Here is a 15,587-nt window from a genome sequence, read left to right as displayed (position 1 = left end):
TAAGCTGAGATCGCACCACTGCACTCCAGCCTGGGCCACAGAGCAAGACTCCGTCTCAAAAAACAACCCAAAAACCAAATCTGAGACTGTTCTCCCCATTTCTTGTTCTGCTGTCTCAGCCAGAGGGGCCCCAGTGTCCTCTCTACCCTTCCACGGATGCGTGTAGCTCCTCTGGGGCCATAGATGCTCCAGGAGGCTCTCATGTACACAGTTTCAGAGTCCAGCATTCTCCCCAAATCCATAAACAAAAGCAATGCTGCGGCCTAGGCAGCCTCATTCCCAGAATCAAAGTTCCCAAGAGTCAGCACTCACGGTGGCTGAGGCCCGGGCAGGTCGGTGCCGTGGAGGGGCAAAGCGAGCCCTTGCCTGGGAGCTGACCCTCCTCCCGGAGGCATTTCCCATCTGGAGGTCCATTTTGACCCCTGCTTTGATCATATCTGGGCGACCCACTGCTGTCAACGTGTTCCTCAGAGAACGGCATTGGTGACGTGCCCGCCTTCTTGAAAAGCTTAAAGGTTCCTAACTGTGGCAGCCCTTTGGGGTGGGAGGTCCCCCCATGACACAGGGAGGGCCCATGAGCCCTGTGTCTGCCATGGCCCCTCCTCACCTCTCCAAGTCGGAAAACTCCATCCCAAGGGCACTTTCCACCAGCTCAAAGCAGCCCTGGTGTTTAGGGGAATCACATTCTTGTTTTTCTTTACACTTTTGCCACCTAAGCTTGTATCACTATATACTATGGTTCAACTTTTTAAAAAACTTTACATAAACTGAATCATTGAGTGTATTTCTACATCTGGCCTCTTTCATTCAATGTTATGTTCAGAGCGTCACCCATGTTGAGGAGCAGAGCTTTGGTTTGACGTGTGCATTTTCACCACATCCATCCAAACGATCTCGGTCATTTCTGTGGGGGATACTCCAAGAGCGGCACTGCATGGTATGGTGGGCAGAATTCAAAGATGCCACAAGATTCCTGCCCCTGGTGTCCACCCCCGACCCTGTGAGGTCCAGGCAGGATCAGGACGGTCACCCCCAGGATCTGTGAACAGGACACGGTCACCCCCGGGATCCACGATGAGGACGGGGTTGCCCTCAAGACCAGTGAATAGGATGGGGTTGTCCTCGGGATCTGCGAATCGGGCAGGGTCACCCTTGGGGTTCGTGAATAGGATGGGGTCGCCCCTGGGGTCTGTGACTAGGATGGGGTCACCCTGAAGACCAGTGACTAGGATGGGGTCACGCCCAGGATCAGGCTGCATCATAGGGCAAAGTGGGCGTGATCCTGGCTCCTGTGATTATGGCACGAACTGCGGCACTGTCCTGGCTGAAGTCAGAGATTCTCCTGCTGGCTTTGGAGTGTGTGAGGGGCTAAAGGGCAGGGAACGAAGAGAATGACTAGCAGCCGAGGAGCAAAAGCAACCTCTGGCCAATGGACAGCAAGAAAATGGGCCTCCATCTCTCCACAGCAAGGAGTGAACGCTGCCAGTCACCTGTGTGCGTGCCTGGAAGAGGCCCCGAGCTCAGAGGAGAACCTGGTCCCTCTGAGACCTTGATGTCAGCCTGGGAGGGAGGCCTGCAGCTCTGCCATGCGCAGACTCCTGACCCACCGAGACAGAGACACACTCGGGGTGCTGGGTGAGGCACCAGCAGCAGCAGCAGCAAGTGAAGGCATGTGGGAGCTGAGTATCTGTGGCAGACAATGCTCGGCTCTTTTCTAAAGTGCTTATACCAAGTCACCCTGCAACCAACAGCGTCCACACCTTCAGAAATACTTGACAGTATTCATCATTTTAGTGAGATTTTAATAGTATAATTTTTACCTTTACCTTGCATTTCCCCGATTATAAATGAGATCAAAGACCTTTTCTGTTGACTGGCCATTGTGGATATTCTTTGTGACATGTCTTTCAAATCTTTTGCCTTGTCTCACTTGTCTTTTTCTTATTGATTTGTTACACGGGCTGGGTGTGGCGCTTGGCCTACAGTGCTCTCACTCCACATGGTGTGGCTGCATCTTCTCAGTGGTTTAAGCAGTTTATCATTGGTTACATTCATTTCAGTCAAAGTTATTAACCTTTTTTTTGTGATTGGAGCTTTGTGTCCTGTTAAAAAATCTTTCCTAACTCTCAGGTCATGAAGATGTTCTCCTACATTATTTTCTAAAGGGTTCTCGCTTCCCCCTGCACATTGTTTGTTTTTGAGACAGGGTCTGGCTCTGTTGCCCAGGCTGGGATGCAGTGGTGCAATCTCGGAGCACTGGAACCTCCGCCCCTCGGGCTCAAGCAATCCTCTCACCTCAGCCTCCCAAGTTGCTGAGACCACAGGCATGCACGACCATGCCTGGTTTGTGTGTGTGTGTGTGGATTTTTGGTAGTGACGGGTTCTTGAACCCAAGCTCAAGTGATCCACCTGCCTCAGCCTCCTAAAGTGTTGGGATGACAGGCACGAGCCACCACGTTCAGCTTCCCCTGCACATTTAAATTTAACATCCACCTAGGATTAATGGGCACAGCGTGAGGGAGGAGTCAAGGTTCACATTCGTCCCCGTGGAAAAACTTCTGGCCAAAAAGAACTACTGACTAAAAACGCTGTCCTTTCCCCACTGCTCTGCAGCGAGACCCCTGATGTAACCTCCAGCGGTCCCTCCCTGGGCACCACCACTGGGTTGGCCGCCTAAGCCTCGTCATCCTGCCCGGCACGTCCTCCCGCCTTGCTCTGCGTCTGCATGAGGCTCTCAGCTGTTCTGGGCACTTTGCATTTCCACGTAACCTGCTTCTCAAGATCCAGAAAAGGGGTAACAAACTCACAGGACTTGAAAGGCTGGCATGGAATCCACCAAGAAATTAATTGAACTGCTGCCTTTCCATGCAGTCCTCTAACCATCAACACGGAGAACTAACGACTTTCCACGCAGTCCTCTAACCATCAACACGGAGAACTGACGCCTCTCCACGCAGTCCTTTAACCATCAACATATCGCTCTGTTAATTTAGACCTTCTCTAAATTCTTTCAACAGTGTTTTGTAGTTTTCTGCATGAAGGTCTTGCATATTTTTCATTTTATTCCTACTTGATATCTTTGCTATTGAAATGATATTTTATATTTTCCATTTGTTCCTGATTTAGAGAAAATTGCTACATCTTGTATCTGGCAGCATTATTAATTCTATTTAATTGCAGATACTTTTGTATTTCTACATAAACAACAGTATAGGTGGGAAGTCGTGGCAATTGTAGCTGTTTCCTTACAACCTGTTTCCCTCTCCCTTTTCCTTGCCTTGCTCCACCAGCAAGCCCTGGGGAATAGCCGGTGAGAGTTACTAGCCTTCTTATATGTATATTGATAGGTTTTTTGGTAACTGTTCTCAATCAGACTAAAGAAATTCCCTCTTATTCCTGGTCTGCAATTGGTTTCATCTCCACAAATGGATACTGAACTGTAACTAAATGTATTCATCATATGAGCACAGCATTTTCCCCTGGGTGGGCCCAGCTATTTTCCTTCATTCTACGACAGACCAGGAGTCACAGGGCCTGGAATGTTCACAAATCTCGGAGGGCAATCATCACTCATTACCCTACTTCTATATAAGCATGACATTTTCCGTAAGAAACAAACACAACAGACATAGCGGCTGAGAGAAGGGTCTGGCTTTCAGGAAGGCAGGAGAGGAGACGCAGGCTCCCAGGCCAGCAAGGAAGCCATGGGGTTGGGGGCTTGGGCGAATTCTTCCACTGAAACAAGACAGAGCAGCGGGGCACATGCAGGCAGGTTTTTAAGTGTGGTGAGAGGTGGAGGCAATTCCCTCGTAGTGGGTTGCACCTTTTTGTAAGCAGTCCAACATCCTCTGAGGGGCAGGGAGGAGGAAGCGGGGTCGTACTTGCGAGACCTTATGTAGCCACTGTGGGGAGCTGGAGACAGGACTGACCCCCAAAGTCACAGTTCATCTCAACTCCCCCGATTCTCAAAGCACTTTAACACCTGTAAAACCTGAACACGTTTTAGATGACCCTCTCCAATGACGACAGGCAGCAACTGCTCTTAGAGATATGGCAAAGAAGGTGTGGCCTCCTAACTAACTAGCATGTGGCAGTGCTGGGGGTGCCGGGCTTATTCCTGCACACAGGCCGGTCACACGCCCTTCTCCTGTGGCTGCCCAGACACTAAGTAACCATCATGCAAAAGACCTAAACTGAGCAGCCCACCGACATGGGCATCAGTACACCGTTACTACAGGCACTAACAGCACGGGGGTGTGTGAAAAATGCAGATTCCTGATTCCACCCCCAGGAATCAGCTCCTTAGGGTGGGGGACACAGGAACTGACATTTTCTAAAAGCACCCAGGAGTTGGCAGGAAGGCCCCACCCACTCGCTGCATGTTTTAGAGCAGCGTGGAGTGGAAGGGGCCAGGCTAGGCAGGAGGTCATGACCCTAGACAAGGGCGAGTTTGATATGCCTTAGAAAGATGAGCAAGGAGCCTGGCACAGGAAAGAACCACCACCCCAATCTTCCCCACTTCCAAAGCCATGCTCATGGGAGGGCAGCGGCTTCCCTGGGAAGGCATCAACCATGAAGAGCATGTTTTGGAGTCAGCGGCTTCCATGAGAAGGCATCGCAACGAAGAGCATGCTTCCCCTGCCATCATGGCCCCATTCCTTCTGAGAAACTAGAACTGTACGACTGCCAAGGTCATCATTTCCAAAACACCTTGTAAAAATACGGCAAATTCTATCAAAGCTAAAAACACACAGACGTTCCCAGAAGTTAATCATTTAGCTGCATGTGCAGTTGCACAGCTGTACACAGAAGGATATTCAGTAGAGCGTTTCTGCAAGAGTCACTGCTCCCTCCCAAATATCCACTGATGGGTGACAAACTGCAGTGCATTCAGTCAGGGGAAAATTTATGCAGTGGTCAAAAACCATGAATGGTTCGAACCACATACACCCATATGGAAAGATACCTAAGACAAGGCTCAAAGAGGCAAGTTAGGAAAGAATATACTTAGTGCAACCTCACTTGCTGGGAAAAAAGTTAAACACAGACACCGCACACTGGCATTTGGTCAGAAGAATGAACAGAAGAACCTGGACACAGAACAGGAGCTACTTCTGGGGAACAGGGTCAGGGCACTGGGAGGTGGAATACGAGCTTTTTACTTTATATCCTGGCACTGTTTCTATTTTCCCTATAAACAGGTATTGTTTTCACAATTAAAATCTCTGGCACATGCTAGTTTTTAATTAGGAAAATAATACCTGCTTATGGGAAAAATTAAACAGTTATGCAAGAAAATAAAGTATACATGGCCCAGTATACCTTTAAATTTTTAAAGTGTACAGTTAAAAAACAGTATACATGGCTCAGGTGCACGCTAGTTTTTAATTACTGGTGAGGTACCAAGTACAAATGCCTACCTACTCCACCAATAAGATGAACACTTCACATTAGGTGTCTTACGCATCACACGTTCTTGTCACAATGCAAACCAACAGAAATGGATTTTTGAACGCCTCCTTGTTTTAGCCTGAAATGATTAAAGTCCTTGAGAGTGTAGATCCTGACCTCCTTTGAGCTCCTACAGTAAGCCAGTTGGCTGGGCACTGTGTGCGGCGGCCTGACCTCTGGCTGGCTGAAATGACATGCAGTGGAGCTGTGGACACACCTGAGCCAGGTACACGGACCACGGACAGGAGACCCCACTCGGTCCTCCCAGCCACCCTTCCGGAAGACACCCTCGTTTGCACCACCGCCACACGAGGACACACACGAGCGATTTCCTTTTGTCTTATGCCAGCTCCTAAAAGGGACCCCACAGATACCTTCAAGGAAGTTTGGCTTCACAAAACGCTGTCCTGAGCGCCCTCCAGAATGCAGGCCATTCTTCCAGGCATGGGCGAGGACCTGGGGGCTGTGCCTACCAGCGTGACCCGTTACTTTAGTTTTTGTTCCTAAGACTTCCAGTGTTCTTTCCTTGTCTTTTAAAAAAAAATCTTCAAATTTTCTCAAACTCTAGACTTTAAAGGAAACATGTTATCTTCCAGTATCGAAGACAGAATTTTCAAATCTAAATCAGCCCAAAGAAACTGTAAAGCGAACAAGCACACAGAAAACACATCAAAGGAGATGAAGCGACACATTCTGTGACATAAGAAAAATAATCAGTTTAATAATTACAGCAGTGTAGCATCAACATTGTAGTAGTCAACACTAGGACATTGTCTGTGACATTTAAATTAGGAGTTTCTCCACACTTGTCAACGGGCGCCCTGGGGGCCCCAGAGAAGGGAAGAAATGATTGGCATTAAGGAGTCCACACAACCAGGGCAGGCATTCAAGGTCCCAGGCGCCCAGCGCATGTGGACAAGCACAGACGCTACCGAATGTGAAGGAACGAGCTTCGGATGCTACATTCCAACATTGCTGAAAACTGAAAGTGCTTCACATCTACAGGATAAGAAATGGCTTAATCTCCTCATCCATACAAGGTGAGAGCAAAGGAGTAACCCTCGGGCAGATCGTGGCCCCTTTAAATGTTTATATCAAGTTCCCACCCCCTTGGGAGGTCACACGGTGAAACAGATACAGTTATATACAACAGGGCGGGTTTTTAAAGACTTGCTCTCAGACACGTTTTTCCTGCTCCCTAAAAAGCCGAGGAAGATACTGGATCCACAGAAAGAAAAGGCAATGCAGTCACATAAGGCCCTCGTGGCCGCACCGTCTAGGGGAAGGGCTGTTAAAAACACAAGTATTCTTGTGAAATACTTCGATCTGAGCATTAAGGCAGGTCTGCAGGAGATCCGTCCTGGGGACTCGGACAGCAACGCTACCGGCTCCGAGAGGACGGCGAACGTCGCCTCCCGGCAGAGGGCGGAGAGATCAGAGGAGAGTTGTTCCTGAGTTAAAACCTGCTACAACAGCAAACTCCAGTACGCTCAAGTTGAATGGTTTCCCACTGCAATGTCTTACGCATCACCAAAAAATAACTTGTAAAACTCAAGCTTACCAAAAGAGAAAGTGTTGATCTTTGCTTGTGCCTGCATGAGTGAGTAATCTGCTAAGTTGAGGAAGCTGGCAATTCTAGTGAGAAGTCCGGGTGAGGCCAGGTTCTGCGAGCATGGGTCAGGTCCATGCTGAGCCCAGGCAGACCCCGTGACCGGAGTCAGGGAAGGAAGCAGGAAGGGGGCTTGCTGGGCACCAGAGACTGTAATTAGCAAGGGCAAGGAAGAACCGTAAACAGTGACAGAACACTCTCCCAGGGTGCCCAGCTCAAAGGCATCAGTATACAAAGGATTCAGGTGCAGTTAAAGGGCAATTTGGCCAATAGACGGAAAAGCAGAAAGTCAAATCTGATGCAAAATGAGCTGTTCTGAGACCAGTAATCCATGGCGTTGCAATTTTGGTGTTTAAAGATAGAACACTTGTTCTACAGAAAAGCGTAGCTCACTTTAAAACCAACCTCTTCACGGGAAGGGAAACCAAGAGCAAAGTCCCTGCGGTCACCCTTATTTATTGCTGAAGCAGAACGAAAACCTGCCCCACGGGCTGGGCTTCCCGCCCAGGACTGCACAGGCTTTCCAGAGCCAGCCTGGGCCCAGCAAGCCGCGGCGAGGACAGGCTTCGTCCGTCTCCTCTGCACTGGAACACAGTGGGGGAAACGCTCCCTGCTCACGCCTACGGTGCTTAGTGGAACCTATAGGGTGTATATTGCTTTATGCTTGCTGAAGGAGGGGATTTCACTTTCGGTGAGCACTGAAGCCTGCCGGCTGCAGCCAGTGGTGGAGCAGACCTCAGGATGAGGCTGGCCTGACGGCAAAGCTCCACCCATCAGTATCAGTCTGGAGCATGGCCTCCATCTGTTCTCGTCAGCTGCAGTGACCTACAATAAATAATACATTCTATTTACAGGTTCTAGTAAGAGCTCTCTTTAAGGGAAGACAAAACAGTGTATTTTGTTGTTACTGAACTAGCCTGCACAGAAACGTCTGTGTAATCTCCCAAAACACAGCAAATCCATCTGAGAATCACAGTACTCAGACAGCGGACAAGAGCAAACACCTCTAGGTGGATGCAGCGGTGTCGTATGGGCCTTCCTTGAGGTCGAGACTGAGTCTGTCAACCAGCAAGCCGCCCTCGGAACCCCGCAGGTCTGGGACTGGAACGCTGCTTTAAGAGAAGACTTCCGAATGGGACTGACGTGTATCTCTGCAGGTATAAATAAGGTTATTCAGAAACACCGACACGGGGGGTGCTGTCACAGCACGGTGGAGGCCCTGGTGCTGCGGAACGAACCAGGCATCCACCGGGCTTCTGCTTCCGGTGGGTGCGGGCATGGGGCTTCTTACTCACGTAGCTGGAAAGGACATTCTAGCATGGGGATTAGCCCGGACAGAACCACCACGGGTATGCATTCAAAATGGGATATTTACAAGAAACATGTATATATAATATTTATATATTCAATTCAAAGTCTGGAAAAACAAGACTTTTAGTCAGTCACTGAACTTATTGCAGAATGAGGTAACTGAGATGTTCACAGAGTGGGACTGATGCAGCTCAGGTCCTCAGAGTCAATCCCTCCTGTCTGGATTCATCAGTCATGGTTTGATCGTCTCCATTCGCAGAATAAGCTCCAGCTTTTCTATGTACAGAGAGCGAGGTGGTGCCCCACCCAGCCCTGCCCTGTGGTCCTGAGTGCACCCCGACGTGGGTCAGGGGTGCCCAGCTTCACCTCAGAACTGGTCATCGACAGAAAGAACTAAGGACGTCCCTTATAGATTGGTCTCGTCCCAGGCAGGATCGTTCATGTTCTTCAGGACTTTCCTCACCAGCTTCTCTAGGTCTTTGCGGGCTCTCTGTTCTTCCTCTAGAGATTTCTTCATCTTTTTGTTATCCTGTAAATTAAGCAGACCACAGTACGTTCACTATCTTTGGCATTGCGTAGGGCTTCCTATCCCCATATGGGTATCCTTGAGGAGCTAAGGCCTCGACTCATGAAATCCCACGTGAGCTGCCTATGGGCTGTGAGGTCATGGGGGTCCGCAAAGTTCAACCACCTGGACAGGGTGGCAGCAGCGCTCCTGACTATGCTGCCGCTCCCGGGATGGAAACGGTCCTAATGGCTCTTATTAAGGCCATGAATGAATCTCTATAGAACATACCGTAAGAAAATGGCTGGAAACTGCAGACGGGACAGCTCCTCTCCAGCCTTTTCGTCCATTCATAACCGCCTTCCAGAGTTACAGAAAGGACTGGAAGTAACAGCCGCTGACGGGTGCGGGAGCAAGTGGGTGGGCACCTGCTCTGTGCAACTGAACCCACGCATGTCTCCGACGTAGGAGGCAGGCACAAACGGACGCCTGCTGCCACTTGGGGCAAAGTGTGAACACGGAAGCCCGCCAGCCAAGCAAAGCAGTACCTGGAAGCCCTGCGGACACTGCTTAGAATGCAGAGCACGCGTCCAGTTCCACACGGCAACCTGCTCTCGGCTCTCTATCCCAGACCACAACTCTTCTCAGGCCGCTCCTCGGCCAAAAGAGCACACCAACCTTCACTTGCCTAGCTGGGCAGGGCATCAAAGCCACTCCTACTCACATTCCGTGCAATGGACACCCCAGCCTTCCCTCGCCTAGCTGGGCAGGGGACCAAAGCCACTCATACTCACATTCTGTGCAACAAACACCCCAGCCTTCCCTCACCTAGCCGGGCAGGGCACCAAAGCCACTCATACTCACATTCTATGCACTGCCCAGAACACCCTTGGTTAGTCACCATGTCTGGCTCGCTAAACTGGCTTCGGGAGCCAAGGACCATGCAGTGGCAGAGGCTAATCTCAGGGCCCCTTGCAGGATTTGTCACCAGACAGAACTTTCGATATTTTAAATTATTCTTCCAACAGAATTTGCGATGGTTTATGACATCAAAATCAGTATTGTTCAAAAAAAAAAAAAAAAGAATTTAAACAAGTCACTTTATAGACAACCAACTGTTTTATCTGCTGGACTTCTCAAAGACATGACCTCCTTTTAGTTTTTGCTTACGCACAATAAGCTTTTTATTTTTATATGAGACGGAGTCTCACTCTGTCGCTCAGGCTGGAGTGCAGTGGCACTATCTCAGCTCACTGCAACCTCCGCCTCCTGGGTTCAAGCGATTCTCCTGCCTTAGCCTTCCAAGTAGCTGGGGTTACACGCACCTGCTGCCATGCCCGGCTAATTTTCGTATTTTCAGTAGAGATGGGCTTTTGCCACATTGGTGAGGTTGGTCTTGAACTCCTGACCTCAAGTGATCTGCCCACCATGGCCTCCTAAAGTGCTGGGATTACAGGTGTGAGCCACCACACCCGGCCAGCTTATTTTTAATATTGTTTTCTTTTCTCCCATTTGAAAAAAAAAAAAAAGATTGAAAGATGGATTATGACGTACCTGTCTTAATTCTTGAACTTCATCCTTTAATGCATATACGGTATCCACAAGACTCCTGAAACAGGAAACAGAACACACACATGAACAGGGTGAGGCATGGAGAGGACACACGGAAACTTGCCAGGAGACACTACGATGCTGAGTGGAGGACACGGGGCTGCTCTGCCGTACCTGTGTACTGTCTACATTCACAACTAAAAACTGTCAACCTCTGTGCACGGCAGGTTCAAGCCCAGTCAAGGGCAGCTTCAGTCTATGAAGACATTTTAAAAGTGAAGCTTCTGGCTGGGCACGGTGGCTCACACCTGTAATCCCAGCACTTTGGGAGGCCGAGGTGGGCAGATCACCTGAGGTCAGGAGTTGGAGGCCGAGGTGGGCAGATCACCTGAGGTCAGGAGTTGGAGACCAGCCTGGCCAACAGGGTGAAACCTCGTCTCGACTAAAAATACAAAAATTAGGCATGGTGGCGCAGGCCTGTAATCCCAGCTACTTGGGAGGCTGAGGCAGGAGAATCGCTTGAACCTGGGAGGCAGAGGTTGCAGTGAGCTGAGATCGCACCATTGCACTCCAGCCTGGGTGACAAGAGTGACACTCCGTCTCAAAAAAAAAAAAAAAAAAAAAAAGTGAAGCTTCTGAAGCCACACCCCCACCCTCAGGGAGCTGTCTGAACTCTGCTACCCCACTGCAGAGCTCAAATGCCTGCTTTAGAATACTGGAAGACATCTTACTTTTCTTCTATCACTGTCTGACCATTACTTTTAGTTTCTTCCACTATAATTTTCTCTTCTTCTGGAAGCAAAACTTGTGGAGCAGATTCTTTGCGTGAACCTAGGAGCATGAAAAAATAATCAATCAACCTCGGGCGAACACCATGGCAGAATGAAGAAAAATGACTATACAACATCACTTAAATATTAAGTTCTATCAACTATGCATTTAAAAATGTTCATCCAGGCTAAAGGAGGGCATGTTTTACCAGGTTTCTTCACCCCTGTCTACTGAGCCCGGGCCCCTTCGTGACCAAAGCCGTAGAGAGGAAAGGAAACTGTAGCCTTTTTAAAATCTGAATTATGGATTGTTTAAACCTTAGCATTTTCAACAGGGAGGAGGTTACAGGTTGTGACCATACTGCTCTGGCTATTCATCCCATTTTGAGCCACTGTTGCAAGAGTTTCAGCAAAGACATATGAGACCAATCAGAACATACACAGTGAGTGTTTATAAATCCAAGATCTGGCAATACAAACATTTTACTCTACAGCAACATTTAATAATCAAGATATTACAGCATCATAGCACATGGTTTAGAAAAAATAACATTTGGTCCTTTATGAAAACTTTATATTTCCTAAAATATAAAATAAACATTTTTCTAAATGAAAGCAAACTGCTCACAATGTCAGAGGAACATTTGTGTCATTTAACCAACACCCGCACAAGAGTTTATATGGGACAGGCCCTCAATAAATGTTGCAAAATACGTACTTTAGAAATCAGGAAATCAAAATACTCATTTTAAAAGGTGAGGAAAAGAATCAAATTGTATTTAATGATGCAGGGAGAAAATCTTTTCTTCAAGAAAATATTTTCTTGAAGGTCATACAGTATAACGTGTATCATTTATATTTTTGAAAATTATACCAGATGCAAATCAGAAGACTATACTCTATCACAGAACACAAACGCCTGTAAGCAGTACTGTAATAAACATTTCTCCGTGAAGAAGGGACACGCGTGTTTGAGACATGCTAACTATGGACACGGTGCTTGCGCTTGCTGGGTCTTTCTTCTGGCTTGCCTTTTGTGTGTTCCTAAAAGCGTGTCAGTGCTACGCAGCGTCACTGTCACAGGAAAGCTCGATACATACGAATGTTTTATGAAGATGGGATTTTAAATAATGGCTTCACCTGCATTTTACCACACGCTTAGGCTCCTCTGAGCGAACAAGGTTAAGGATGATGCCAAAGCTTAAGATGGCTCCTAAGACGTTCCTGACACGCGAGGGCACCGCTGCTATCTCCACAGCAGCATGCAACAGGAACCAGGACTGGAGGCCACTGGCCAGCTGCTGCCCCTCGTGCGTGTGCAAAATCTGCTCCACCCCTCAGAATGGCACCCCTGGGAAACTGGAAATTCAGGGACTGAACAAAATCAAGACACTGCTCCTTCATCCTCTCAGGCATAAGATTAAGTCCTGGGGAAAGCAACCAAGTGCCACTCTGTCACCTGGCACGAGCTTCAGGAGACACTCGCCACACCGATACTGGGAAATGAGGATAACTGCAGGATCTTAGGATCAAATGCAGCACTTAAAATGCAGTCACAAGCCATGGCTGGCACGCCTGTGTCTGTGTTAAAGTGGGCGACCATCCCTCCCCCTCATGCTGTTGCGCCTCCACTGTGCTACCAGCTGGCAGCAGCAGACCTGACCCTGTCACGGAGGGAAGGAGCAGGGGTCCAGCTCTTCACAGGCATCCCCTGGGTCACAGTCCACCCACCCGCACACACAGTGACCTATGTCTCGGGAATAACTTTTCAGACAGAAGATTCAGACAGGACTGCAAGATATGATTTCAGAAAGACGTTTTTAAAAACATTAGGCTGGTAGTATCAGCCCTAGGAATCTCCACAGGTCCAGGAGACAAGGGCGGAGACGACCCTTTGGGCTGCGAGGACTCCTGCCACTCCAGGTGCCTGTGCTCCAAGAGGCCACAGGAGAGGACCCTGAGGGTGGTGGGCCCTTCCTGGCTAACGGGTGATGCTGCTGAGACATGTGGGCCACACGGGAAGATACTGCTTAGGAAGGAAACTGATGTGTGAGGGACATTACAGCAGAGCGTGTGGTGCTAGCCAGGGGGAGAAGCTGCCAGTGTTTCTCATACAAACGCAAAGGGTACCCTTGTTCCTACCAGAAAACGTTAATTCATGTGCTATTTGCCCAAAAGATATAGAAAAAGAATTTCATAGAAAATAAAAGAGAGAAAATAATGAAAGAAAATCCAGAATACTCATAAAGATTCTGATATTTATACCACATGTGAAGAAATCCAATGGCTCCACTTACTCTTCCCTGCAAAGAGAAGTCCGCTGATAAGATCCCACATTTCAGTCAACTAATGTGCCCGCCAATTATCCAGCTGTCCTGCTTTGAGCCCAGACAGTGGATGACTGTTTCAGAGTCAGATTCACAAAAGTATTACTTGTGTATCTCACACTGTTTGCAACACATTTCTTCAAATGGATTTGCTAATGAGACATACAGGAAAAAGTCATGTAACTGCGGATCAGGCAGATTAAATTCTGGATTTCAATTATTTTTGTCTCTTCTAGCTTCCTAGACAACCTGTTTACATCATCTCTTTCCAGCATTAACATTTTCGAATGACATAAAATAGGATCACAAACAATGTCAACTTTGTAAAGAAATGGGTCAGACACAGGGTCGACTTTACAGGAGTTGTGAGGCCATGAGCCACGTGTCCACTGCCTCCAGCCAGAGCTGGGACGCCCCTAGTGGTGAGTCTTTTAAGTTAACCTGCGCACATCACTTAAGCACTGAGTCTCAATTTCATTAGTTACAAAGCACAACAAATCTGCTTCTCTAGAGCTGTTCTGAGGATTTAGATATTGTATTTTGTAAATATCTTTTAACAGATGAACCCATAAAGGTAAAAGTCTTTCCATTATGTAGCATAATTTGAGGAACTAAGCCTGTAAGAACTGGTACAATTACTGTATATGCATGGCACAGGTCTTATTTCTACAGCTACACTTAAAGCATGTGAGAAGGATTTAGTGATACACAAATGTAAGCTGGAAAACGTATCACAGACAGGATGTACTGCTTGATTCCTGAAATGCACTAATGTGAAAAATGCCATTTATGGATCTGATGGCAAACTAGGCAGCTTGTAAATGAGGATTATTAACACGCCTAGAAATCATGCAATTCTAATAATCTGCCTAGTTTTCAATATACAGTTTTTCTAAAATGACTGAAAAATTTTTACTGCCTTTCAAAAAACAACAAAGGAATGTTCTCTGGCCAGGTTTACGTAAGTTGACTATTTCTTTAAAGAACAATGTTTTAGAAAGCAGATATAACAAGTTATCTCAGAAATTATTGAAGTGTTTTTAGCGGCATCGTAGCACATTTTTTCCCTGAGTTACCTAGGTTGGAAAAACAATTTAACAGCAGAATTATCAGATAATGTTCTCTCACTTTATTTAAAATCCGTAACAGAGGCTCAGACATAGATGAACACATTCATGATGGTTCTAGCACAGTCAAGATCTGTGTTTCCCAAACTTTTTTGTTTCTGGGAAATGAGAGGGGTTCCACAACACATCATTTTGGGAAACGTTGTGGGCTATACTTCTTGGAGATTCACAGTGCGCCCTTAGCACAATACAGGCTTTGATGAAGTCTGCCATAAAAACACTCGCTTAACTTTAATTCAGCATTTCTGAAATGCATTTGAGTGAACTTTTTTTCTTTTAAACATCATTATTAACATCTTGTGGTTTTGTGGCTAACATTTTGAGAAGTGCTAGATCAGCTTATAATCTGTCTGTTTCTATAACCACATACACAGAACAGCTGGTTGGTTATTTCCATATGGAGGTAGGAATAAGACAAACATGAATATAATGAAATAATTTATACTTAACACCAATCCAGCACTTCCCAAACTCGAGGACCCAAGAATGTGCCTGTAGATGCTCAGTGTCTGCCCGCCCCGGGCTGAAAAATTCTGCAGCAACCATTCCACTCTTAGGGGCTGCTGTGCGCCACATGACTGGAGACCCCAGAGGGCACTGGGACCCCACAGCAACACTCACTCAGAGGTGTGATCCAGGGAAGCCTGGTCCACGTGTGTGTTAACATGAGCACAAAACTTAACATTTTAGGGATGTCTGAGAACACTGACCCTCCCCCACCCCAAATAGTCACACATCTGTAGACAACTATGGAGCTTCGTTTAAGAAACACAGATCTAATCCAGTATTTTCATTTTATAGACGAGACGACTTGCCACAGCAGCAACACAGTGGTGATCAACCAACCCCTGGGGCCCCGAGTGCCGGCTCGCGACTGCCATGCTTGGCTGTTAGACACCATTCTGGGGGCTTATCTGACGACACACAACTAACTGC

General features: G+C 47.5%; 1 protein-coding gene across 28 annotated transcripts in view; it reads right to left on the bottom strand.

The window, feature by feature from the left end:
* Window positions 1–6,145: 6,145 nt before the first annotated feature.
* Window positions 6,146–15,587, bottom strand: part of ARHGEF7 (Rho guanine nucleotide exchange factor 7) — a 180,340-nt gene continuing 170,898 nt past the window's right edge. For 19 of the 28 annotated variants that reach the window (XM_021929784.2, XM_021929788.2, XM_021929785.2 and 16 more), the window contains 3 exons: window positions 11,159–11,258; window positions 10,431–10,485; window positions 6,146–8,900 (listed from right to left, as the gene is read on the bottom strand). In XM_021929784.2, coding sequence (XP_021785476.1) covers window positions 8,778–8,900; window positions 10,431–10,485; window positions 11,159–11,258 — 278 coding nt within the window. In that variant the 3' untranslated portion in view covers window positions 6,146–8,777. The remainder of the gene's footprint in view (window positions 8,901–10,430; window positions 10,486–11,158; window positions 11,259–15,587) is intronic. The other 9 variants (XM_031655669.1, XM_031655670.1, XM_031655668.1 and 6 more) reach the window with 2 other exon arrangements.

This window comes from Papio anubis, chromosome 15 (genome assembly GCF_008728515.1).
Source record: "Papio anubis isolate 15944 chromosome 15, Panubis1.0, whole genome shotgun sequence".
In the NCBI taxonomy this organism is placed as follows: domain Eukaryota; kingdom Metazoa; phylum Chordata; class Mammalia; order Primates; family Cercopithecidae; genus Papio; species Papio anubis.
Note: the sequence above shows the minus strand (reverse complement) of the source record. Positions and strands in the feature narration are given on the sequence as shown.